The sequence below is a fragment of the Pan paniscus genome, chromosome 16 (assembly GCF_029289425.2).
Source record: "Pan paniscus chromosome 16, NHGRI_mPanPan1-v2.0_pri, whole genome shotgun sequence".
Lineage (NCBI taxonomy): Eukaryota > Metazoa > Chordata > Mammalia > Primates > Hominidae > Pan > Pan paniscus.
In genome coordinates this window covers 32,877,784-32,902,693 of record NC_073265.2, presented here as the reverse complement: position 1 = coordinate 32,902,693, position 24,910 = coordinate 32,877,784, and the positions used below count along the sequence as shown (strand labels likewise).

General features: G+C 43.8%; 1 protein-coding gene and 1 non-coding gene across 3 annotated transcripts; both read left to right on the top strand.

The window, feature by feature from the left end:
• The first annotated feature begins 329 nt into the window (after nucleotides 1-329).
• Nucleotides 330-24,910, top strand: CATSPER2 (cation channel sperm associated 2). 2 transcript variants are annotated; one of them, XM_055098365.2, is made up of 13 exons: nucleotides 330-851; nucleotides 1,606-1,752; nucleotides 2,206-2,379; nucleotides 2,555-2,623; nucleotides 9,165-9,337; nucleotides 9,868-10,023; nucleotides 10,638-10,762; nucleotides 13,442-13,620; nucleotides 13,835-13,934; nucleotides 14,249-14,305; nucleotides 16,741-16,952; nucleotides 17,306-17,470; nucleotides 18,931-24,910. In XM_055098365.2, the coding sequence occupies exons 1-13, from the start codon at nucleotides 440-442 to the stop codon at nucleotides 18,960-18,962; spliced, it is 2,001 nt and encodes a 666-aa protein (XP_054954340.2). In that variant the 5' UTR covers nucleotides 330-439; the 3' UTR covers nucleotides 18,963-24,910. The 2 variants fall into 2 exon arrangements, with proteins under 2 accessions (XP_054954340.2, XP_054954339.2); XM_055098364.2 differs by having other exon boundaries at nucleotides 1,603-1,752.
• LOC117976147 (U6 spliceosomal RNA) lies at nucleotides 11,924-12,028 on the top strand. Its single transcript, XR_004666740.1, has one exon. It is a non-coding gene; the product is annotated as a U6 spliceosomal RNA (small nuclear RNA).

The window sequence follows — 24,910 nt, the reverse complement described above, 5'->3', positions numbered from 1 at the left end:
ACGTCCGCTTCCACTACAAGGCTTTGGGATGTCTAGTCTGTAGACTGGAGTAACATTAATACTGACTCACGCAGAACAATATAGCTACATATTGAACTGGGGGAAGGGGTGGCAAAACCCTCTGCAAATAGGAAGTGCCACAAGAGCACCAAGATAAGGATGAGGCCCTGCGTGAGCGCAGCCTTCGGGTTTTTCTTGGGCCGATCAGCACCGACTCCACCGCTCTCGGTGAGGCGCCTCCAGCTCCCGGGAATGAGAAATGTGCCCGCCACAGCAGGGGCCCACAGGAATGAAGGGCGCCGGCACTGCGTAGGCCCAACAGTTCCCCGCGCCCTCGCCCCCGGCCCAGCCCGGCCCTTCTTGCCCCGCCTTGGCAGAGTGGCGTCATCAGGGGGCGAAGAACTCGACGAGCATGAGGCCCGCAGAGCCCGTGTAGGAAATGCGACTCTCGAAGTTGTCGTCCGTGAGTTCGGAGGCAGCGGCGAGGCGGGCCGCGGCAAGAAGCAGCGCCACACCCGGGAATAGCGCTAGGCGGCGGAGGCGCATGGCGGCGAGGTGGGGTGGGGGCGGCCGGAAGGGTCGCGGCTCGGCTGGGACTGCGGAGGTCGGGCGCGCGACCACAAACCGGCTGCCTGCGCTCGCGCGTCCGGCCCAAGGGACCTGCAGCCGGAGGTCCCAACCCCCAAGCCCGGCTCGGGCCGCTGTGTGGCAGCCGCTGATTGGCTGCGCGGCGCCTTCGCCGGGCGGGCGGGACCAGCTGGTTACCGCTGAGTGGCCGGAGCGCGGGGCGGGGCGGGGCCTAGGCGGCGAGTGGCTGGGCGAGCGTTGCTCCGCATGGTCCTGGGCTGGGGGTAGGGGCTAGGGCCGGGTCCCGGGATGAGCCGAAACCTGGGGTTTGAGTGGGGCGGGGAATGGGGCACAGTGAGGCTGGGAGCCCGCCCTGAGCTTGTCTTGCGTAGGGGTAGCCAGGCTCGGGGCGCCTGAGCTGGAGGCGGAAGTGTGAAATAAGGACTGAGTGGGCAAAGAGAACCTGGGCTGAGGTGAGGCCCAGAAGCGAGAATGGAGGAGAGAAGGAGCTAGCCCCCAAAGGAGTGTTGGAGTGGACACACTGGGGACGGGACCCATTTTCAAAATGTCAGGCTTTGGCATTTTGTCCAATTTCTCTTCACTTGGTTTCTCTTGCGTGGGCAGGCCAAGACCTCCCCCAACTCCACCTCATTGCCCGATTCTCTCAGGCACAGGTGGGACCCAGATTCTTTGTCCAGCCCCGGGCCCCTGCCCTTGTGGCTGCTCCTTTTTCTTGCGGTGTTTTTGTTTGTTTTGTTTTGTTTTTAATGAGTTTTAATTAGAAATGCCATCACAAAGTGAAGATGCCTGGCCGCTTGGTCGACTGTGCAATGTCTTTACCACTTAGCCCCTTTTGTTTCAAAACACCCTGAGTCCTAGTACAATGTTTGTTCTTCCCAACTGCTCCTAGTTCGTAGATGTGGGTACATTAAGGAATCTTAAGGGCAAAGAGGGTGGGGAGGAGGGGACAGAAAACCTGTAATCCTTGGTGCAGCTCCAAGAATGAAATGACACTTGATGCTTACATTTTCTTAGCAGACATGGCCGCTTACCAACAAGAAGGGCAGATGCAGCTTCCCCGAGCTGATGCCATTCGTTCACGTCTCATCGATACTTTCTCTCTCATTGAGCATTTGCAAGGCTTGAGCCAAGCTGTGCCGCGGCACACTATCAGGGAGTTACTTGGTCAGCAGCGTATTTCTTCACTAATTTAAATTTAAGACTCCTATCCACATCCTCTACATTTAAGAGTGGAAAATTCTGGGGAGGTCGGTTTAGTTGCTGGTTTACCAAACTTGATAAATCAAGGGCTTGTAAATAAAACTAAGGAGATAGAATCCACGTCTTTCACTTTTAGGCCTAGGATAGCCACTAGCCATGGATGATTGGGAAGAGTTTCTGTCAAAGACTCTTAAAACTTTGAGAGTGAACCTGCTGCTTTTGTGGGCATGGATAGTGTTGGTCATAAGCAACACATTTGCTCTCACTCCAAACAGAATTCTTAGTTGCTGTGAGAAGAGAAGGACCAGCAGTAAGGCATTAGGGGAACCCATTATCTGACCAGTATCCCTGCCCCCAACCCTACCTGGTCTATTTTGTTTGTATTTATCCACTATCCCTTTTTAATTTTTGTTGTAGATCCTTCCCGCCAGAAGAAACTTGTACTGGGAGATCAACACCAGCTAGTGCGTTTCTCTATAAAGCCTCAACGTATAGGACAGATTTCACATGCCCAGAGGCTGTTGAGCAGGTTTCATGTGCGCTGCAGTCAGAGGCCACCTCTTTCTTTGTGGGCCGGATGGGTCCTTGAGTGTATCCTTTCATGTCACTCATTTTTATCCTGGCTGTTGATCATCTGCCTAATGACTTATTTTTTGCTCCCCAAACTCCATTGTCTCATTTTCACTGCTTATGTTATTGCTCTTATTATTTCAGCTACATAAATCAGAAAGAACTCCACTCTGTACGTTTCCTTAAGAGACAACAGGTCCTCTCTTCAAAAACTTCATCATCTTCCTGGTCTTTTTGAATACGATCGTATTGATGGTTGAAATAGGTGAGAACTGACCTTGTATGAAAGAGGAAGTGAGGCCGGGCACGCCGGCTCACACGTGTAATCCTAGCACTTTGGGAGGCCGGGGCGTGTGGATTGCCGGAGCTCAGGAGTTGGAGACCAGCCTGGGCAGCATGGTGAAACCCCGTCTCTACTAAAAAATACAAAAACTTAGCCGGGCGTGGTAGCACGTGCTTGTAGTCCCAGCTACTTGGGAGGCTGAGGCAGGAGAATCGCTTAAACCCAGGAGGCGTAGGTTTCAGTGAGCCGAGATTGTGCCACTGCATTTCAGCCTGGGCGACAGAGTACAACTCTGTCTCAAAAAAAAGAAAGAAAGAAAGAAAGCGGATAGGAGTAATTTTTTTTTTTCGAAATTGATCATTTTACATTTTTGAATGTCATTTGAATTGTGATAAGGACAATTATATTATGCCTCCTGGAGTAGGATTTATGCAACTGCTAAAATCTAGAAATATTGGCTGGGAATGGTAGCTCATGCCTGTAATCACAGCACTTTGGGAGGCCGAGGTGGTTGGATCACTTGAGGTCAGGAGTTCAAGACCAGCCTAGCCAACATGTTGAAACCCCATCTGTACTAATAATAGGAAAAATTAGCTGGGCGTGGTGGCGGGCACCTGTAATCCCAGCTACTCAGTAGGCTGAGGCAGGAGGACGCTTGATCGTGGGAAGCCGAGGTTGCAGTGAGCTGAAATCACGCCACTGCACCCCATCTCAAAAAAAAAAAAAGAAATATTAATATTTGGAGGGCTCTCAAGAGTATACTAGATACAGAGCATCTAGACTCATAAAACTAGGTGTAATATGTAGCAATATAACAAATCCACAAGGAACTGTACTTGGGAAGACCAGTTTTATTTCTGTTGTCAGTTTAGCCTGACATTTGTTTGAATTCACCTTTTCTGTTAAAGATATTGGTGCCTATCAGTGAACGATCTAACATTTACATTTTTACAAGTATATTTAGAAAGATTAAGTATAAATAAGAAAGCTCACAAAGTATGGAAAGGTAGGTACAGCTAAGGTATTAGCTGAGCCAAAAAAATTACTTAAAAAGGAAATGATTCTGAAACCAATAATAAATTATATGAAATACATTCAAAACATAAGGATGTCTGCAAAATCAGTGAGCTCATTTGTTGATAATCTCAAACTGCTCAGAAATGATGAAAGGACAGTAGAACTTGTTTCATTCTCACTGTTGTGGGGAAGTCTCCCACTGTATTTTTTAGAGACAGCGTCTCACTTTGTTGCTTAGGCTGGAGTGCAGTGGTGTGATCACGGCTTGTTGCAGCCTCGACCTCCAGGGCTCGATTGATCCTCCCACCTCGGCCTCTTGAGTAGCTTGGACTACAGGTGCATGCCACTACACCAGGCTAATTATGTTGATTTTTTTTTTGTAGAGACAGGGTCTCACTATGTTGCCCAGGCTGGTCTTGAACTCCTGGGCTCAAAAGATCCTCATGCCTTAGCCTCCCAAAGTGCTGGGATTACAGGCGTGAGTTACCACGTCCAGCCTAGGAGGAATTTTTAAGAGAAGGGCGTAGTTATGAAGCTCTTGGCTGTTTATTTCACACAGATATTTTCCTCAACAGAAATGTCCAGTGCCTGTAGCCAGTTCAGGACTCTGCCTCTAGCTCCAAGTCCCCTACAAGCTTATCTCTGGGGCCCAGGCATGGTGGTTCATGCCTGTAATCCCAGCACTTTGGGAGGCTGAGGCGGGAGGATCGCTTGAGCTCAGGAGTTTGAGACCAGCCTGGCCAATGTGGAGAAACCTCATCTCTACAAAAAATACAAAAGTTAGCTAGGTGTGGTGGCACATGCCTGTAGTCCCAGCTACTCAGCAGGCTGAGGTGGGAGGATCGCTTGAGCCTGGGAGGCGGAGGTTGTAGTGAGCCATCATGCAACTGAACTCCAGCCTAGGTGACAAAGTGAGACCCTGTCTCAAAAAAATAAAATAGTCCTTTACTGCAGTCAGGTCAAAGATATTTAAATATACAACAATAATTGATGTCACGGACCCACTACAGTATACTATATACTTTGAGGTGTTTTATTTCCTCCTCGTAATGGTGAAGATTTTGAACTAAGTTACTTATAATTCCCTTTTATTGTATGATTGCTGCCATGTATTTGCCTTCCATGGCTAGAATTATAGTCCTAAGCCTTGGAATGAAGTAAATAATAGTAACTATACAGGATTCCCTAGATTAGTGGTCCCCAGCCTTTTTGGCATCAGGGACTGGTTTCTTGGAAGACGGTTTTTCCATGGGTGGGGTAGGAGGGAGGTTTCAGGATGAAGCTGTTCCACCTCAGATCATCAGGCATTAGATTCTCCTAAGGGTCACGTACACGCAGTTCACAATAGGGCTCGCCCTCCTATGAGAATCTAATGCTGCAGCTGATCTGACAGGAGGTGGAGCTCAGGTGGTAATGCTCACTCACCCACCACTCACTTCCTGCTGCATGGCCGGGTTCCTAACAGACCATGGACTGGTACCAGTCCGTAGCCTGGGGCTTGGGACCCCTGCCCTAGATCTAATAGACAAATCAAAATAGAATAGTACTAACTATTCTATTTGGTAAAACAGTTAACTGAATATGAAACATGGTCACTGTGCCAGAGGATAAGTAGATTGCCAGACTAGAAATTACCTGGCAAGCTCATGGAAATTTTATTTTATTAAGCTTATTCTTGTGGTAGAAAAGGAGGAGGGATTTTACAAAGGGAAATTATTTGTGATTAACAGATTTCTTTGAACAGACTAATTCATACGATAAACATTAAGACTTTTTTTAGGCTTAAAAAATTTTTTTTCCAATCACAAAGTGATGTAAACTGTTAGGGCTTTAAAAAATCTGCTTCCACAACTGGATATTGGTAATTCTCTTTTGCATTTTAAACATCAATTGGCTTATTTTAAAAATCTCATATTTTGTTTCTAAATAATGAGAAAGAAAAAAGATTTGACTCATTTGCAAGCATTTGTCAGAAAATAACACAATGCAAGTGTAGATAATCCTTAAAATTAAAAACTGAGTATATTGGGAGGCTGAGGTGGCAGGATCACTTGAGGCCAGGAGATTGAGGCAGCAGTCAGCTATGATCTCACCAATGCACTGCAGCCTGGGTGACAGAGCAAGACCCTGTCTCAAAAATAAAATAAAATAAAACCTAAGTATAATATCATTACAATTTTTTCCCAAAGGTGGGCATATTCCTGAAGATTACAATTTTTTACATTGACTTTTAAAGTACTAGAGAGGGTTTGATGTGCTATATAAAGTTCTTGGTCAAATGAATGGAATTTATAGAATCAGATGAACATCATCTTGAGATTATACTTGCAGAATTATCATTCTTAATGCTCTTCATGAAATTGTATTTCTGGCTGGGCATGTGGCTCACGCCTGTAATCCCAGCAATTTGGGAGGCCTAGTCCTGCGGATCACTTGAGGTCAGGAGTTCAAGACCAACCTGGCCAACATGGTGAAACCCCGTCTCTACTAAAAATACAAGAATCAGTGGGTATGGTGATGCGCATCTATGGTCCCAGTTTCTCTGGAGGCTGAGGCAGGAGAATCGCTTGAACCTGGGAGGTGGAGTTTGTAGTGAGCCGAGATGGCAGCTGGGCGACAGAGTGAGTGGGAATCCATCTCAAAAAAAAAAGAAAGAAATTATGTTTCAACATTAGTATTCCTTGTTTCATGATGGATATAACTAGCCAAAACATTACTAAAAATATTAAAACTGTGTAAATGTCAACATCTACATATCAGTTTGTTGCAGTGTACTATTCTCCTCACCTATAATATTGGACTCCTTGAAACCAATGTGAATTTACCTGGTATTCTGTGAGGTGACCTACTGTTGTTTTTCTAGAATAGGGAGTAGCAATAGATGACTGTTCATGGTGAACTCTACCCTGTAAAACAGAATTATATATTTGCCTGACTTGCTTGATCAAATGGCTACTGTCTGTCACCCTGAGAAGAATATTGAAGCATAGATATTCACTGCTACTTCACTTCACTGGCTAAGATTCCTGGGTAGACTTCACTGGGCTCCTGGTCTCTATTTCCATTAAGACTCCTTTGCCTTGCTATAGCAGCCTGAAAAATTCCAAGAATTTTAAAAAGTTATTTTTCATTTTCAGAGAGGACACATTACTTGATGTAGAGTGGAGGCAGTCACTTTTGCACATTCTGTGCTGCTGAGGCAATTTCTGCTATTCGTTCCTCTGAACTTCCTTGGGTTTGTTTAGCTTCTATAAAATTATTCATTTTTCCAGAGAGTAAAAGTGCTACTGCTTCTATAATTTGGACTTCCCTACTTAAACTATTTTAAACTGCTCAAAACTATATTCTGCTTTACAAGAGCCTTATTTTACTTCATTGCTCTGTTTGGGTTCCTGTTTTGCAAGGGCAAAAACTGAATAAAAATTATAGCATTCTATTTTCCAGCCACAAATGTGGTCCTCAGCTCTTTCTAATTATATAATCCCATGCTCCTGAGAGCTAGAATTTATTGTTAAGTGAAAAAAGTTTGTATTTTATTGAATCTAAGCTGTCATCAATGGTGAAATTCACTATTTACCACTAAGAAATAAAAATCATGCTCAATTAAACTGGGACACATCGCGGATTGTAAAATGCATCCTCACTTTGGGAGGCCAAGGTGGACAGATCACGAGGTCCAGAGATGCAGACCATCCTGGCCAACATGGTGAAACCCCGTCTCTACCAAAAATACAAAAATTAGCTGGGCATGGTGGCGCATGTCTGTAGTCCCAGCTACTTGGGAGGCTGAGGCAGGAGAATCGCTTGAACCCAGGAGGCGGAGGTTGCAGTCAGCTGAGATTGCACCACTGCACTCCAGCTTGGCAACAGAGCGAGACTCTGTCTCAAAGAAAAAAAAAAAAAAGCATCCTAATTTCATGGATGTTAAAATGTGAAAAATTGTCCGTCTTAGAGAAACTTACGTGAAAGAAAAACTTACAGAAGTACAGAGCCTAAATAAGCATAGGAGTGCTGGGTGCAGTGGCTCATGCCTATAACCCCAGCACTTTGGGAGACCAAGGGGGGCGGATCGCTTTAGCCCAGCAGTTTGAGGCCAACTTGGGCAGCATAGGGAGACCCCATCTCTACAAGTAATTTAAAGAAAAAATTAGCTGGGCATGGTGACATGTGCCTGTGGTCCCAGTTACCCAGAGGCTCTTGAGCCCGGAAGAGCCAGGCTTCCGTGAACCGTGATTATGCAACTGCACTCCTCCAGCCTGGGTGACAGAGTGAGATTCTCTCTCAAAACAAGCATAGAAATAAGTATAGCGTAACCCCATTGGTTTTTAGAAGGGGCCAACCTCTGTAAAATTCTAGGGATGATTGAAGTATGGTTCTGTTCTTTTTGTCTGGATTCAGTTCAGCATCAGGATGACTTTAAAGCCAGAGCACCACAATGTTGATTTCTATTTAGCTCTTAAGCCTATTATAATCTGAGTGTTTTTTTTTTCCAAGGGTATGCCATATATCCATTCATTGTATAAAAGAGATGAAGAAGGTTGAAAGAGAAAGGCAATGAATTAAGGAATAGCAATTAGTAAATAATAGGTTTCAGCCAGGTGTGGTGGCTCACGCCTATAATCCCGCACTTTGGGAAGCTGAGGCGGGCGGATCACCTGAGGTCAGGAGTTCGAGACCAGCCTCAACATGGAGAAACCCCATCTCTACTGAAAATACAAAATTAGCCGGGTGTGGTGGTGCATGCCTGTAATCCCAGCTACTCGGAAGGCTGAGGCAGGAGAATTGCTTGAACCCCGGAGGTGGAGGTTGCAGTGAGACAAGATCGCACCATTGCACTCCAGCCTGGGCAACAAGAGCGAAACTCCATCTCAAAAAAAAACAAAAAACAAAAAACAAAACAAAACAAAAGTAAATAATAGGTTTCTAGAGAGGAAGTTCACATTCAGTTTGCTTTGCAAAGCAAAATTTTAGGCAGGGAAGAAAGGAAAAGTTTTAAAAGAAAGCTAACAGAACCAAGTGATTTATTGTTATAATTCGATATACCCTAATGATTGTGGCTTTTTTCTACATTCGTTATAAAGTAGTTCAGATATCATGGCCCTGTATTTTCATTCTGTTCTCAAGACCCATTGCTTTCTTGTGAACTTTGGGACTGAGATAACAGTACAGTAGATGGGGGTGGGGGGTTGGAGGTAGGGGTAATTAAAGAGAGTAGTCTCTTAGTAGCTGTGTGAGCCCCAGAGTGGATCGCAAGTGACTTGTAGCTGGGCAGACATAACTATATGAACAGATTGGTTGTGGCTATGTTTTATGGTCAATTCTGTCCTTCCCTGTATTTCACAGGTTGAAGCAACAGTGTTAAGAAGAGAAACTCTTAACTCTTAACACAGTGTTAAGAAAAATGGAACAGTAGTGGGCAAAACTGTGGTTTATAAGTGTGTTCATTCTCCATCATTCGGTTTCCAGCTTCCTTAACTTTTATTCCTCCTTTGCTGTATCCTCACAGAATTGCTGGAATCCACAAATACCAAACTATGGCCATTGAAGCTGACCTTGGAGGTGGCAGCTTGGTTTATCTTGCTTATTTTCATCCTGGAGATCCTTCTTAAGTGGCTATCCAACTTTTCTGTTTTCTGGAAGAGTGCCTGGAATGTCTTTGACTTTGTTGTTACCATGTTGGTAAGGATAGAGATCCTGAGGGTTCGTTTAGTGGGATGAAGAATGTGCCTAGGTGAATCGAAAGAACAAGAAAAGTTAACATGATAATAGGAAGAAACAAAAATTTACTTAACTTCTTTCTTTTGATATTTTTTTCCTAAAACTAAACATCAATCATTGCAGGAGTTGTTGGTATTAGGAGCAAAGTAGACTAACTACAACATCAATGCCAACAAGAGCATCTGCCGGTTACTGAGCACTTATTAAGTGCCAAGCACTATTTTAAGTGTTTTCCTTACATTATCTCATTTATGCTCCACAACAACCCAATTAAATAACCATGAATTTTATCCCCCTTTTTATATCTGAACAAGTTGAAGTATAGTGTTTAAGCAGCTTAATATAGAAAGGCTGAATAGTAAGCACTTCTCAGAGAATGCTATTCAAGGGATAACGCCCAGGGAACAATGAAGAGGATAAGATGAAGAAGGTGCAATTCTACCTGGGTGCCTTGGGGTGTATTTTACTTATAATCTGTGTGTTTTCCACAGTCCCTGCTTCCCGAGGTTGTGGTATTGGTAGGGGTAACAGGCCAATCGGTGTGGCTTCAGCTTCTGAGGATCTGCCGGGTGCTGAGGTCTCTCAAACTCCTTGCACAATTCCGTCAAATTCGAGTTATTATTTTGGTCCTGGTCAGGGCCCTCAAGGTGATTTGACTGTTGCAAGCTAAAGCAGGGGGCAAGGTAGATAAATGTGAGGGCTTAACATAGAATATGAAACAAATTGGCCGGGTGCGGTGGCTCACGCCTGTAATCCCAGCACTTTGGGAGGCTGAGGGGGATGGGTCATGAGGTCAGGAGTTCGAGACCAGCCTGACCAACATGGTGAAACCCTGTCTCTACTAAAAATACCAAAAAAAAAAAAAAAAAAAAAATTGCCAGGCTTGGTGGTGTGTGCCTGTAATCCCAGTTACTCAGGAGGCTGAGGCAGAAGAATCACTTGAACCCGGGAGGCGGAAGTTGCAGTGAGCCGAGACTGCGCCACTGCACTCCAGCCTAGGCGACAGAGTGAAACTCCGTCTAAAAATATATATATATATATATATGAAACAAATCTGGGTGGGTCAAAGAAGGCAATGAAACGTCCTGTGAAATGTTATTGGATGAGAAGGGGCTGGGGACAGGTGCCATGGTTCAAAGATGACTGGGTTCAGCAGTGCAAGAGAGGTTTTGGTGGGGGATTGCCAGGTGAGCTTGACTGGGCTGTTGGTGGAGATCAGCCTAGTTTGGCCCACGTCTGACATGAGAGTTATGGCCTCTAGAGCATGACCTTCCTCTTGATGTTGCTGCTCATCTTCTTCTACATTTTTGCTGTGACTGGTGTCTACGTCTTCTCAGAGTACACCCGTTCACCTCGTCAGGACCTGGAGTATCATGTGTTCTTCTCGTAAGCAGAGCTGGGGACAGCTGGGTGAGGGGAGAAAATTTGGCTAAGGAAGCTTGTCCAAAGTATAGTAATATAAAAAGTGCAGTCTATTCCAAGAAACTGAAATAGAACACAATAGGGACAGGGAAAGAGAAAGCAAAAGAATAGTGAATGGTATTAGCTCTGATCTTGAGGTTAGGGCAGCTAGTTCCATGTTTATTCTGGGTTTTGCAAATTCAAACCACACTGTCATCAGGCATCTTTAAATAGCAGTACACTCCAGTGGTTCAGCTTGGTTTCTGTGACTCAGTTACCTCTTTTGAAAAATGGGGGCAGGTCGCGGTGGCTCACCCCTGAAATCCCAGCACTTTGGGAGGCCAAGGCGGGTGGATCATGAGGTAAAGAGATCGAGACCATCCTAGCCAACATGGTGAAACCCTGCATCAACCAAAAATACAAAAATTAGCCAGCCGTGGTGGCAGGCGCCTGTAGTCCCAGCTACTCGGGAGGCTGAGGCAGGAGAATTGCTTGAATCTGGGAGGCAGAGATTGCAGTGAGCCAATATAGTGCCACTGTACTCCAGCCTGGCAACAGAGCAAGACTCCATCTCAAAAAAAAAAAAAAAGAAAAGAAAAGAAAGAAAGAAAAAGAAAAGAAAAATGGGAATAGGCTGGGCACAGTGGCTCATGCCTATAATCCCAGCAGTTTCAGAAACCAAGACAGGTGGATCACCTGAGTCAGGAGTTCGAGACCAGCCTGGCCAACATGGTGAAACCCTGTCTCTACTAAAAATACAAAAATTAGCCAGGTGTGATGGTGGGCGCCTGTAATCCCAGCTACTCCAGAGGCTGAGACAGGAGAATCACTTGAACTTGGGAGGCAGAGATTGCAGTGAGCTGAGATTGAGCCACTGCACTCCAGCCTGGGCAACAAAGAGTGAAACTCCATCTCCATCTCAAAAAGAGAAGAAAAGAAAAAAAAGAATAATAGCAGTGCTACTTCATAAGAGTGTGGGGTTAAATGTGGTAATGCATTTAAGCACTTAGCACAGTATGTAACACATTATAAGTGATCAATGAATGTTACTATGATTCTCAAATATGATCACTGGTTTTATCCCAATCTCTACATATTACACATGCACACGCCTATTCCTGATCTCTGTCTAGAAAACGCTAATCAGTGCTCACTTCGGCAGCACATGTACTAAAATTGGAACGATATAGAGAAGATTAGCATGGCCCTTGTGCAAGGATGAAACAAATTTATGAAGTGTTACATATTTTTTAAATATTAAACCACTAATCAGTGTTTTCTAGAAGAAAATCAACTTGAATTTTGAGTGGATAATCCTGTTTTTGAATTAGAATTCAATCTTGTCAGTGCCTCTCAGCACTCTGTTAAACTCTAACAGATAGTTTTTTAAGAGTATTGAGTTAGGAAAGTCCCAGATTTTATCCTATACAAGCTCTGATGTTTTCAATAAATTGTATATGGGGGACTAAAAAGAAAGGTAGGAAAATTTAGATACCTCTCTGGAAACTTTTTACTTTTTTAGTAATTTTTAAATATTAATTTTATAATTTGTATATATTCATTATTTAGGATCACATATGTTTATGTAACATACCCATTTGCTTGGGTATCATTTCATACCAGCAAACTAATAGGAATAATTTTGTGAATGATCTTCTATTTTGCTAAATTTGCTAATTTTGCTAAATTTTGCTAAATTTGCGAGTGATCTTCTATTAAGTGGAGTCCATAGAGCAGCAGAGAATAAAATTAGAAAAAATGGCCAGCCATGGTGGCTCACACCTATAATCCCAGCACTTTAGGAGGCTGAGGCAGGCAGACACTTGAGGTCAGGAGTTCAAGACCAGCCTGGCCAACATGGTGAAACCTTGTCTCTACTAAAAATATGAAAATTAGCTGGGCATGGTGGCGCATGCCTGTAATCCCAACTACTTGGGAGGCTGAGGTGAGAGAAGTGCCTGAGCCTGGAGTGCAGAGGTTGAAGTGAGCTGAGATCACGCAACTCCAGCCTGGATGATAGAGTGAGACTCTGTCTCAAAAAAAAAGAAAAAAAAAATAGAAAAACTATCTAGTTGGTGATTCATTCATCTTTAAAAAATTCAGTCAATACCTGTTTATTATTTATTATACCCAAGGACTAATGGAATAGTGAGAGTTAGTCATAGATTATTCATGATAAAGGAGAATTTAGGCTGGGTGCGGTGGCTCACACCTATAATCCTAGCACTTTGGGAGGCTGAGACTGGCAGATCACCTTAGGTCAGGAGTTCGAGACCAGCCTGGCCAACATGACAAAACCCCATCTCTACTAAAAATACACAAATTAGCTGGGCGTGGTGGTGCATGCCTATAATCCCAGCTACTTGGGAGGCTGAGGCAGGAGAATCTCTTGAACCCAGGAGGTGGAGGTTGCAGTGAGCCTAGATCACGCCACTGCACTCCAGCCTGGGCAACAGAGTGAGACTGCATCTAATAAAAACAACAACAACAACAAAAAACTTCAAACTATAGAATGATTAGCTAAAAACTGAGTATGGTAGAAAAGGAGCCAAAATCAGAACAAAGTACAAAGAAATGCTTTATGTTTCTTTAAAAGTAAGAATGGTACCATTTTTGAAAGGTTTAGGTCTCTGCTTCTGTCTATTCACATGCCTTTTTCTTTAGGGACCTCCCGAATTCCCTGGTAACAGTGTTCATTCTCTTCACCTTGGATCATTGGTATGCACTGCTTCAGGACGTCTGGAAGGTGCCTGAAGTCAGTCACATCTTCAGCAGCATCTATTTCATCCTTTGGTTGTTGCTTGGCTCCATTATCTTTCGAAGTATCATAGTAGCCATGATGGGTAAGCATAGAGGAGGTGAAACTTGTTTGGGAAGGGTGGTTGGGAAAAAATTAGTCTGAAAGCTGGGATTGGTGGCTTATGGGTATAAAGAACCTAGTGTAGCAGGAAGGCCTGGGTTCTGGATTGGATATTTCACTTGGATTCTCCCCACCCAAGCCCTCTTCCCAAGTCTAGTCATTACCATCTCCCAGCTCCTAATGGCCCTTTGGGGCAGTTACTAACTTTCAGAATATCAGGAAAGAGCTGCATGAGGAGATGGCGCGTCGGGAGGTTCAGCTCAAAGCTGACATGTTCAAGCGGCAGATCATCCAGAGGTCTGCTTCTCCCTTTTCAACCCCAACTTTCCTTCTCAAGGGTTTCCTGAGCTCATTTCTTGTTCCTACTTCTTGACCCCACTTTTCCCTTTGTGACAGTAGATTTGCCCCCAAGGATAAGAATTCTCCAGCTCTAGAATATTGCCTGATTCTTCATCCCCTGTGGGGAGTCCTCCATTTTTTTCACCCCTTGACTATAATTTGTTCTCCCCAATTAGTTTTCTTCACTTTCTGATATGAACTCTTTTTTTCTTACCACACTTTTGCTTGAATATAACTGTCTTTGCTCTTTTTTTTTTTTTTTTGCTCTGCAGGAGAAAAAACATGTCACATGAAGCACTGACGTCAAGCCATAGCAAAATAGAGGACAGGTTAGGAGTATGTGTGTGAACTGGGATAGAAACACATGAAGGAGGAGAGGGTGGAAAACTAAAGATGAAGATTGGCTTTGAGAGATCATTCATTCATTTAATAACTGCATATTGTAGTAGGTTGACTAGTGGCACCCGAAATAATATGTTCATGTCCTTACTCTCTGGAACCTGTGAATGTCACCTTATTTGGGGAAAAAAAGATCCGAAGTTAAGGATCTTGAGATGAGATCATCCTAGATTATCCAGGTAGGTCCTAAATCCAATGGCAAGGGTACTTATAAAAGATGAAAGAGGAGAAGACACAGAGAATAGGAGAAGGCAATGTGAAGATGGAGATAGAGGTTGGGGCTAATGCCACCGCAAGCCAAGGGAAGCTGAGGAATGCCAGGCAGCTGCCAGAAGGTAGAAGATGCAAGGAACTTCTCCCCTAAAGCCTCCAGAGGGAATATGGCCCTGCCAACACCTTCATTTCAGACTCTAGCCTCTAGAATTGTGACAGAATATATTTCTGTCATTTTAAGCTACCAAGTTTATGGTAATTTGTTATGGCAGCCACAGGACACTAATGCAAATACCTTCCATGAAACAGATATGATTCTAGACCCCAAGTGTTTAGCAGTGGACAAAAAAAGCAGAAGCGGAAGTAAACTCATTCACTCATTAACAAATAATTACTGGCTAGATGAGGTGGATTATACTTGTAATCCCAACACTTTGAGAGGCCAAGGCAAGAGGATTGCTTGAAGTTCAAGCCAGAAGTTCAAGACTGCATTGAGACATGATTGCACCACTATACTCCAGCCTGGGCAACAGACCAAGATCCCATCTCAAAAATTTAGCAGGGTGGGTGCGGTGACTCATGCCTGTAATACCAGCATTTTGGAAAACAGGTGGGCAGATGACTTGAGCTCAGGAGTTCGAGACTAAACTAGGCAATATGGTAAAATCCTGTCTCTATGAACAAAAATTAGCTGGATGTGGTGGTGTGTTCCTGTGGTCCCAGCTACTTAGGAGGCTGAGGTGGGAGGACTGCTTGAGCTGAGAGGTTGAGGCTGTGGTGAGCCGTGATTGTGCCACTGCTCTGCAGCCTGGGTGACAGAGCAAGACCCTGTCTCAAAAAAAAAAAAACAAAAAACAATAAAGAACAAATAATTATTGAATACTTAGTAGGTGCTTGGGATGTTATCAGTGAACAAAATAGACAATAATGCCTGCTTCATGGAGCTTACATATTAGTAGTGGTAAAGAGATAATAAGCAGTGAATATATTAAGTAAATTAATCTGTTAAAATATGATAAGCATTATGGGAAAATTAAAAGTAGAACAGGTTAAGGGAGATTGGGAGTAGAAGGTGGGATTGCAGATGGGTTGTAGGTTTTTTTTTTTTTTTTTTTTTTTTTTTTTTTTTTGAGGCAGAGTCTCGCTCTGTCACCAGGCTGGAGTGCAGTGGCACGATATTGGCTCACTGCAACCTCCGCCTCCTGGGTTCAAGCGATTCTCCTGCCTCAGCCTCCCAAGTAGCTGGGACTACAGGTGCCTGCCACCATGCCTGGCTAATTTATTTATTTATTTTTTTGTATTTTAGTAGAGACGAGGTTTCACCATGTTGCCCAGGCTGGTCTCAAACTCCTGAGCTCAGGCACTCCACCCGCCTCAGCCTCCAACAGTGTTAGGTTACAGGCGTGAGCCATCGTGCCCAGCTGCAGATGGGTTGTAGTTTTAAACAGGGTAGTCACGGTGACCTCATTGAAAAGGTAATGTGAGCAAAGACTTGAGGTAAGGGGATTACCATGTGGATATCTGTAAGAAGAGTGTTAATAGGCAGATGAAACAGTGCAAAGCTCCGAAGCTGGAAGCATGCTTGGTTTGTTTGAGAAACAGCAGAGGCCGTTGTGACTGGAGTAGAGTGAGCAGGGGGAAGAGTGCTGGGAAATGAAGTCAGAGAGAGAATGGTGACCTGATCCTGTAGGGTTATGGGTGCCATTGTAGGGACTTTGAAATGGCAAGCAGAACAGAGGAGTGACATGAAGTGACTTACGTTTAAGAAGGATTACTCTGGTTGCTGTGTTGATAGAAGAACAAGGGAAGGAGCAGAGAGATCAGTTGGGAGGCTATGCTGCTGCCCAGGCAAGAAATGATGACAGCTTAGGCCAGAGTGGTGGCAGTGAGTTAGTGAGAAAAGATATATCTCGAAGGTGGAGTCAGCAGGATTTCTTGATGGACTGGATATGGGAGGGGAGAGAAGAGTTAAGGATGACACATGAATGATTGAGGTTGGAAGTGCCTGAGTTTAGAGTTTGGGAGTAGTTTGGCCCTCATTGTCTTATGCCCCAGCTTTAGGGGGTGGCCAGGGGCAGAACTAGAATAATGAGTGGACTAGTCATATCTTGTAAATGTTTGTGAAGCCATACATTTCTCCTTTCTGTTCAAGAGGAGCTAGTCAACAAAGGGAAAGTTTGGACTTATCAGAAGTGTCTGAAGTAGAGTCTAATTATGGTGCCACTGAAGAGGATTTAATAACATCTGCATCAAAAACAGAAGAGACCTTGTCAAAAAAGAGAGAGTACCAGTCTTCCTCCTGTGTCTCCTCCACATCCTCTTCCTATTCTTCCTCTTCTGAATCCAGATTTTCTGAATCTATTGGTGAGCCGAAGAACTATAATAATGAGTTTTTTCCATTTGAATTCAGACTCCTCTTTAAGACATCTTAGTCTTAACAGGAGCTCTCCTACTATATCTCCTTTCCAATTTTCTGGTCTTAATTACTTTCTTTTTGCTTCTTAATTTCCCCTGTACTTCTTCTTCACTTCGGGTAAGTGTGGCTGTGGCCCTCTTTGCTCGTTGTAAAAAGTGGTTTCTTACTGATGCACCCTTTCCCTCCTTGCTTCCTGTTACCTCTTTCCACCCCACCTTTCCACCCACACCATAGGATTTACCAGCTTTTACCCAACTTTTACAAATCTAGACGTGCTTTTCTGAAGCATTCCTCCCTGCAGGTCGTTTGGACTGGGAGACTCTTGTGCACGAAAATCTGCCCGGGCTAATGGAAATGGATCAGGATGACCGTGTTTGGCCCAGAGACTCACTCTTCCGATATTTTGAGTTGCTAGAAAAGCTTCAGTATAACCTAGAGGAACGTAAGAAGTTACAAGAGTTTGCAGGTATGGAGTTAGGGCAGTCATGGGGACCATGGGAATATATATATAGCGTTTATAGCTGTGGAGAAGGAGGAGGGTGTCCACTATTCTGGCATCTCAGCTTCTCAATTTCTGCCTACAACTAAAATAGGCAAATTCTTGGTTTGGTATGTCACATTCTGGGAATGTGTCTCACTTTTCCCTAACTGAGAGAGGATCTAGAAACTCTGCTTCTGTACCAGGGGACGCCCAAATCCTATGAGGTATGAGAGCTTATTTCCCAAGAAGAGAAAGTCTAATCCCAGTTGTTGGGAATTAGGACAAGGTAGGCTCTTGCTTGATTTGGGCAGCCCACCAGTTTCTGCACGTTTATTCTCTCTGAAGATTGCATTTCAGACTTGAGCAGCAGGGCCTAAGCCTCAAGCTGGAGAGCTATGGGGGATCAGACAATGAGCAGGATGCCCACACGTGCTCACTGTCCTAACTCCCTAAAGAGGTTTATGAATTCTAAACTTCTGTTTGTATCTGCCCCTTCTAGTGTCAGCCTCTATAAAGATAAATATGTGATTTAAATAGTAGAGTTTGATGTAAACTGAGAACTATCTATTCAAAGTTATTTTTCCTAAATTTCATTACTCTATGACTAATTTGGCTTAATACAATTTCCCTCTAAAAGGAAAAAAAAAGGCCGGGCACGGTGGCTCACGCCTGTAATCCCAGCACTTTGGGAGGCCGAGGCGGGCAGATCACGAGGTCAGGAGATTAGGATCATCCTGGCCAACATGGTGAGACCCTGTCTCTACTAAAATACAAAAAATCAGCTGGGCGTTGTGGCACATGCCTGTAGTCCCAGCTACTCGGGAGGCTGAGGCATGAGAATTGCTTGAACCGGGAAGGCGGAGGTTGCAGTGAGCGGAGATCACGCCACTGAACTCCAGCCTGGCAAAAGAATGAGGCTCCGTCTGAAGATAAACCAAAAACAGAAGATTTAGGGATGGATTTTAATTATTTAATATGTGTTATCTGGGTTTTTCCCCTCATACCTAGTTGAAATCAACTCAGTTTGAAAATAAGAAATTAGAGAGGAGGACTGTGTGTTTGTGTGTGGTGGGCACAGGTGGGCAACAAGAGGAATTTATAACATTGGAACATGGAATTTAGGGCAAGATGTGAAAGACAGGCTTTGCTTACTTCACAATGTTGCCTAAATTTAATCCTGTTCCTTCTAGTCATTCTTAGCCCTGACTTCCCACTTATTCTCTAGGGAGGACAGGGTGAAAAGGAGGAAAATGCAGCAAGGTAGTTTCTTTAATCCTAATAAAACTTGTCTATGGCAAAGAGTACACAGAATCATATGGCTTAATTTAAAGATTAGTAAAGACTTGTGAGGGAACCTAGAACCCAGAAAAGCAAGGTCTTCACCAAACATTTATATATGTAGAATATTCTTAGCTCTCCAGCCTCACAATCTGTTTCCTTTGCAGTGCAGGCACTGATGAACTTGGAAGACAAGTAAAGCAATGGATGGCTTCAATATCCTTGGGCCCAGCAAAAGATAATGAAGGGAATTGTTGGAAATAGAGAATTGAAAATATAAACATTCAGATAGAACAATGTCTGTTCATTAAAATTAAAAAGTATAAGTGTCTAGGCCAGGCGTGGTGAAACCCTGTCTCTACTAAAAATACAAAAAAATTAGCTGGATGTGGTGGCAGATGCCTGTAATCCTAGCTACTCAGGAGCCTGAGGCAGGAGAATCACTTGAACCTGGGAGGCAGAGGTTGCAGTGAGCCAAGATTGCACCACTGCACTCCAGCCTGGGCAACAGAGTGAGACTCTGTATAAGTGTCTTATAAATACTCCTGATAGCTGCTCAGTAGTGTGACTCTGAGATAAGGGATATTGAAAGGCATAAGGTCAAGTAAAAGAGTTAGTTCAAGCTGAGTGTGGTGATGTGTGCCTCTAGTCCCAGCTATGGGCTGAGGTAGGATTGTTTGAGGCAGGGAGTTCGAGGCTGCAGCAAGCTAGGATCATATCACTGCATTCCAGCCTGGGCAACATAGCAATCCCCTATCTCTAAAAAAGAACAAAACAAGTTAGCTCAGATGCCAGTGGAGTCTGTGCTCCTTAGCTTTCTACCCTTTCCACAGTTCCTGAATCTGACTCATTTCTTGACTTTATCGTTATAGCTTCCACCCTTCCTGCAACCTCTACTGCCTGATTAGAGTCCTAATTTTACCCTCTCCCTCCCTGATGCATAGGTAAAGGCCTCTCTGTGGAGTAAGGAGATCTTCAGAGCTGTTAGTGTAACTAATTGAGAAGTATTGTTTCCATTGCGTGTTCTACTCATGTTGCTTCTCTTGTGAACCATTAACTTTAATTGGATATTATTTTTACCTGTTTCTGGACCAAAAGTCTCTTTATTTCATTTTGCCATTGCTCAGGGCAGTGTTCAAATCAGTAAGTGTTGTACAGGTTTTTAGTGTTAGAAGGGATTTCAGAGTTAATCTATCTCCCATCAAAGCGGGAACACCTTTTAGAACATCACTGAAAAGAGGATTATCCAGGTAATGCTTAATGTTTCTAGTTATTTGGGATTTATTATCTAGAAGGGATCCCATTCCATCGTTAGAAGACTTAAGTCTTTAGACATGTTTATTATTAAAAATTATATCACTTATTGAGTGTTTAACATGTATGAGGATATTTATATATTTAGTATATATATACTGTATATAGAGTATGCATATTTCATAAAATAATCATATATGGAAGATAGCTTCACATTTTTAGAGATCAGAAAACTAAGGCCTAAAGAAATTAAGTAAGTTAAGTAGCTTGCCCAAGAGCATATACCAAGTAAGAGGTAGAGCTAAGGTTCTAACTCAGGTTAAAAATTCTGAGTTGAGAAAAAAATCAGTTGAAACCATTTAAACAATAAAATAGCTTACTGGAGACTGGAAAGTTCAAAGGTAGTATAGCTTCAGGATTGATTTAATGTAAAAATTCACTGTTGTTAGATCTGTGGTTTTGTTTCTCTGGAATTTTCCTGTCTGCGCTCTCCTCCATGTGTTCTTGTTATTCTCAGACTGGCTTCACTTGGGTAGCCAGATAATTTTCTGAAGCGCCTAGGCTTGCATACCTATTTCCCCATATGCCGGGGAAGAGAGCCAGTGACTCCTTTCTCAGTCAATGAACAAAATTTTTGAGCTTTGGGTCACAATAATGGTTATTCTTGGAGTGAAGATACTGATGGGGAGGAAGCATGAAGCATCTGGAGTGCTATAGATATGTTCCATATCTTGATCTGCATGGTGGTTACACAGGTATATATACATGTAAAAATTCAACAAAATGTACACTTAAAATTTGGGCATTAACTGTATGTAAGTCAACCTCCACTCCTCTAAAGATATCCTGACCACCACTCTGATTGGACCAAGAAGTTAGGTCATATGCTTACGTCTGAACAAATTGTTGAGGTAAGGTGGTGGATGTGATGAAATCACTAATTAAGGCTTTCTCCTGAACTGGAGGTAAGGTCAGTAACACCCAACCTTACGTAAGGGCTGCTACCCAAGTGGGGAAGAGATGGAAGGGGGCAATAGGGTGGTAATTATAAAGTCCTCACCTAAGAGTATGTCTGGCAAAAAGGCCAAGATGGGGAAAAGGCAAATGAATTGAATGTCCAGAATAAACAAATCTATGAAGACAGAAAGTAAATTAGTGGTTTCTTGGGGGTTGGGGAGGGAGGAATTGAGACTGACAGATGATAGGTATAGGGTTTATTTGGCAGGTGATGGAAATGTTCTGGAATTGGATAGTCTTGAATAGTTCAACAATATAATATATTTAAAAACACTGAATTGGGCCATGTGCAGTGGCTCACGCTTGTAATCCCAGCACTTTTGGGAGGGCAAGGCGGGCGGATCACGAGGTCAGGAGATCCAGACCACAGTGAAACCCCGTCTCTACTAAAAATACAAAAAAATTAGCCGGGCGTGGTGGCAGGTGCCTGTAGTCCCAGATGCTCAGAGAGGCTGAGGCAGGAGAATGGCTTGAACCTGGGAGGTGGAGCTTTCAGTGAGCCGAGATCGCGTCACTGCACTCCAGCCTGGGTGACAGAGAGAGACTCCATCTCAAAAAAAATAATAAAATAAAAATAAGTATAGGGGCCAGGCGCAGTGGCTCACGCCTGCAATTCCAGCACTTTGGGAGGCTGAGGTGGGCGGATCACGAGGTCAGGAGTTCGAGACCAGCCTGACCAACATGGTGAAACCCCATCTCTACTAAAAATACAAAAATTAGCTGGGTGTGGTGGCGCACACCTGTAATCCCAGCTACTGAGGAGGCTGAGGCAGGAGAATCGCTTGAACCCAGGAGATGGAGTTTGCAGTGAGCCGAGATTGTGCCACCGCACTCCAGCCTAGGCGACAGAGCGAGACTCCATCTCAAAAAAAATATATAGAATCTCAGGCCCCATCACCCAGGCCTATTGAATCAGGTGATGTAGCTGCACATAAAAGATTCAGAAGTGGCTGGGTGTGGTGGCTCACGCCTGTAATCCCAGCACTTTGGGAGGCTGAGGCAGGTGAATCATGAGGTCAGGAGTTCAAGAGATGGTGAAACCCTGTCTAATAAAACTACAAAAATTAGCTGGGCGCAGTGGCAGACGCCTGTAATCCCAGCCTCAGGAGGCTGAGACAGGAGAATCGCTTGAACCTGGGTGGCAGAGTTTGCAAAAAAAAAAAAAGATTCAAAGGCACTGCTTTATAGGTGTTTGATGAATATTCCCTCCTTCCCCTTTTTTCCTCCAACACTACACAGATGTGCCCTTCTGACGTTCTTTTGTTTTCTTTTCTTCCCTTTTTCCCTCCCTAGCTCCCTTCCTTTCTCTCTCTCTCTCTCTCTCTCTCCCTCTCTCCCCTGCCCCCTCTTTTTTTCTTTCTTTTTCCCACACAGAGCTGGCTGTGCAGGAAACTGGAGTTTTCTTATTATTACTCAAATTAGTCTGTTCTGACATTTTCGAGATGGAGTATCACTCTGTCGCCCAAGCTGGAGTGCAGTGGCACAATCTATGCTCATTGCAACCTCTGCCTCCTGGGTTTAAGCGATTCTCGTGCCTCAGCCTCCCAAGTAACTGGGACTAGAGTCACACGCCACCACGCCTGGCTAATTTTTGTATTTTTAGTAGAGACGGGTTTTTGCCATGTTGGCCAGGCTGGTCTTGAACTCCTGGCCTCAAATAATCCGCCCCTCCTTAGCCTCCCAAAGTGCTGGGATTACAGGCGTGAGCTACTGTTCCCCGGCCCCCTCCTGACTTTCTATAGCTGATCTGTGGTCTGTGCGTTCTGCATTTTATTCTTTAACTCTTTCCTCAGTGAAAACAATCTGGCTTTAATTCTACAGGAATGGAAGTTTATTCAACAAATTTGTTGAGTTTGTACATTCCAAACATTGTTCTAGACACTTGGGATATATCAGTGAATGAACAAAACAGAAATCCCTGTCCCTCCTAACTAGTTCCTCATATGATCAAATAATAAAACTTCCATGAAGATAGTAATTTTATCTCCTCCCCTGTTTTGTGGTTGTTTATTTGGTTTGGTTTGGTTTCTGAGACAGGGTCTTGCTCTTTCACCCAGGCTGGAGTGCAGTGGTGCAGTCATAGCTCACTGCAGCTTTGATCTTCCAGGCTCAAGTGACCCTCCTGCCTCAGGCTCTCAAGTAGTTGGGACTACAGGTGCATACCACCACACCCGGCTAAATTTTTTAATTTTTTGTAGAGATGGGGGTCTCGCTGTGTTGTAATACGTCCAAAACTGAACTTATTATCACTTCTTCAAACCTGTTCTTCCTATTCTAATCTCAAGAACTGCTAAACAGTTTCTATGGGCTGGGGGAGTCCTCAAAGATCTCCTTGCTGCTTAACTTTTTCTGTATTTTGTTTGAAGGTCTTTCACTTAAGATGCTATTTCTTGTACCAATTTTTGTATTAAGATTCTTTAAGTTGGCAAGGCGCAGTGGCTCTCGTCTGTAATCCCAGGACTTTGGGAGGCCAAGGCAGGCAGATCACCTGAGGTCAGGAGTTTGAGAGCAGTCTGGCCAACATGGAGAAACCCCATCTCTACTGAAAAATACAAAAAACATCTGGGCATGGTGGCTTGCACCTGTAATCCCAGCTACTGAGGCTGAGGCAGGAGAATCGCTTGAACCTGGGAGGCAGAGGTTGCAGTGAGCCGAGATTGTGCCATTGCACTCCAGCCTGGGCATCAACAGCAAAACTCCATCTCTAAAAAAAGAAAAGATTCTTTTTTTTTTTTTTTTTTCGAGTTGGAGTCTTGCTCTGTCTCCCAGGCTGGAGTGCAGTGGCACAATCTCAGCTCACTACAAGCTTCTCCTCCCGGGTTCATGCCATTCTTCTGCCTCAGCCTCCCAAGTAGCTGGGACTACAGGCGCCCACCACCACGACCAGCTAATTTTTTGTATTTTTAGTAGAGATGGGGTTTCACCATGTTAGCCAGGATGGTCTCGATCTCCTGACCTCGTGACCCGCCCGCCTCGGCCACCCAAAGTGCTGGGATTACAGGCATGAGCCACTGCACCCGGCCAAAAAGATTGGGTTGCAGAAGAAGAATTCATCTTGAGCTAGTCTAATCATAGTGGTGGTAAGATTTAGTGGATCTGTTCCAGTACCTGCCACATCAAGACACTTTATAATAAAAGTGAATGAGCAAAATTGGGTGGGTGAGTAATAGTATCTCCATTTTACAGATAAGTGAATTATAGAAACTTCTTGGGGTCACCAGACTAATAAATATGGAATGAAGACCTAGAATTCAGAGATCTGATATCAAAGTGCAAACATAATTTAACTGTCTTAATCAGAAGAGTCAAAAGCTCTGCTGCAAGAATAAATTAACCCCTAAATCTCAGTGGTTTAGTATAAGAAAGACATATTACTCACTCATGAAGGTTTCAATACTGGTTGGGTAACTGTTCAAGGCAGCTACAGTAAATTTTTATTATTTATGATGATTATGTTTTATAAAGGTGCAGCAAACAACTGAATTAGTGACTACTGAACCACTGCTCCCAGGGGAAATACAGGGTTAGGTTCCTGTGAGCCTCTGGTGACAACATTTTCATCAACTGATCAAATACATAACCTTGGTTTTCTTTGTGTTTCTGTTTATAGACACCTTACTTAATATATGTTGTTGATTGATTAACATTGAACTCATGGCCAACAGCACTGTGCTTCATGCTTGAATGAAGCTTTTTTTTTTTTTTTGAGACAGAGTCTCGCTCTGTCACCTAGGCTAGAGTGCAATGGCGCAATCTCGGCTCACTGCAACATCTGCCTCCTGGGTTCAAGTGATTCTCCTGCTTCAGTCTCCTGAGTAGCTGGGATTACAGGTGCCCGCTACCACGCCCAGCTAATTTTTGTGTTTTTAGTAGAGA

Coding starts and splice junctions, on each gene's coding strand:
- CATSPER2 (XM_055098364.2), top strand. CDS start 440: ATGCGACTCTCGAAGTTGTCGTCCGTGAGTTCGGAGGCAGCGGCGAGG. Junction 10,024..10,637: donor TCCTGGTCAGGGCCCTCAAG/GTGATTTGACTG, acceptor TATGGCCTCTAG/AGCATGACCTTCCTCTTGAT. Junction 13,621..13,834: donor TATCATAGTAGCCATGATGG/GTAAGCATAGAG, acceptor CCTTTGGGGCAG/TTACTAACTTTCAGAATATC.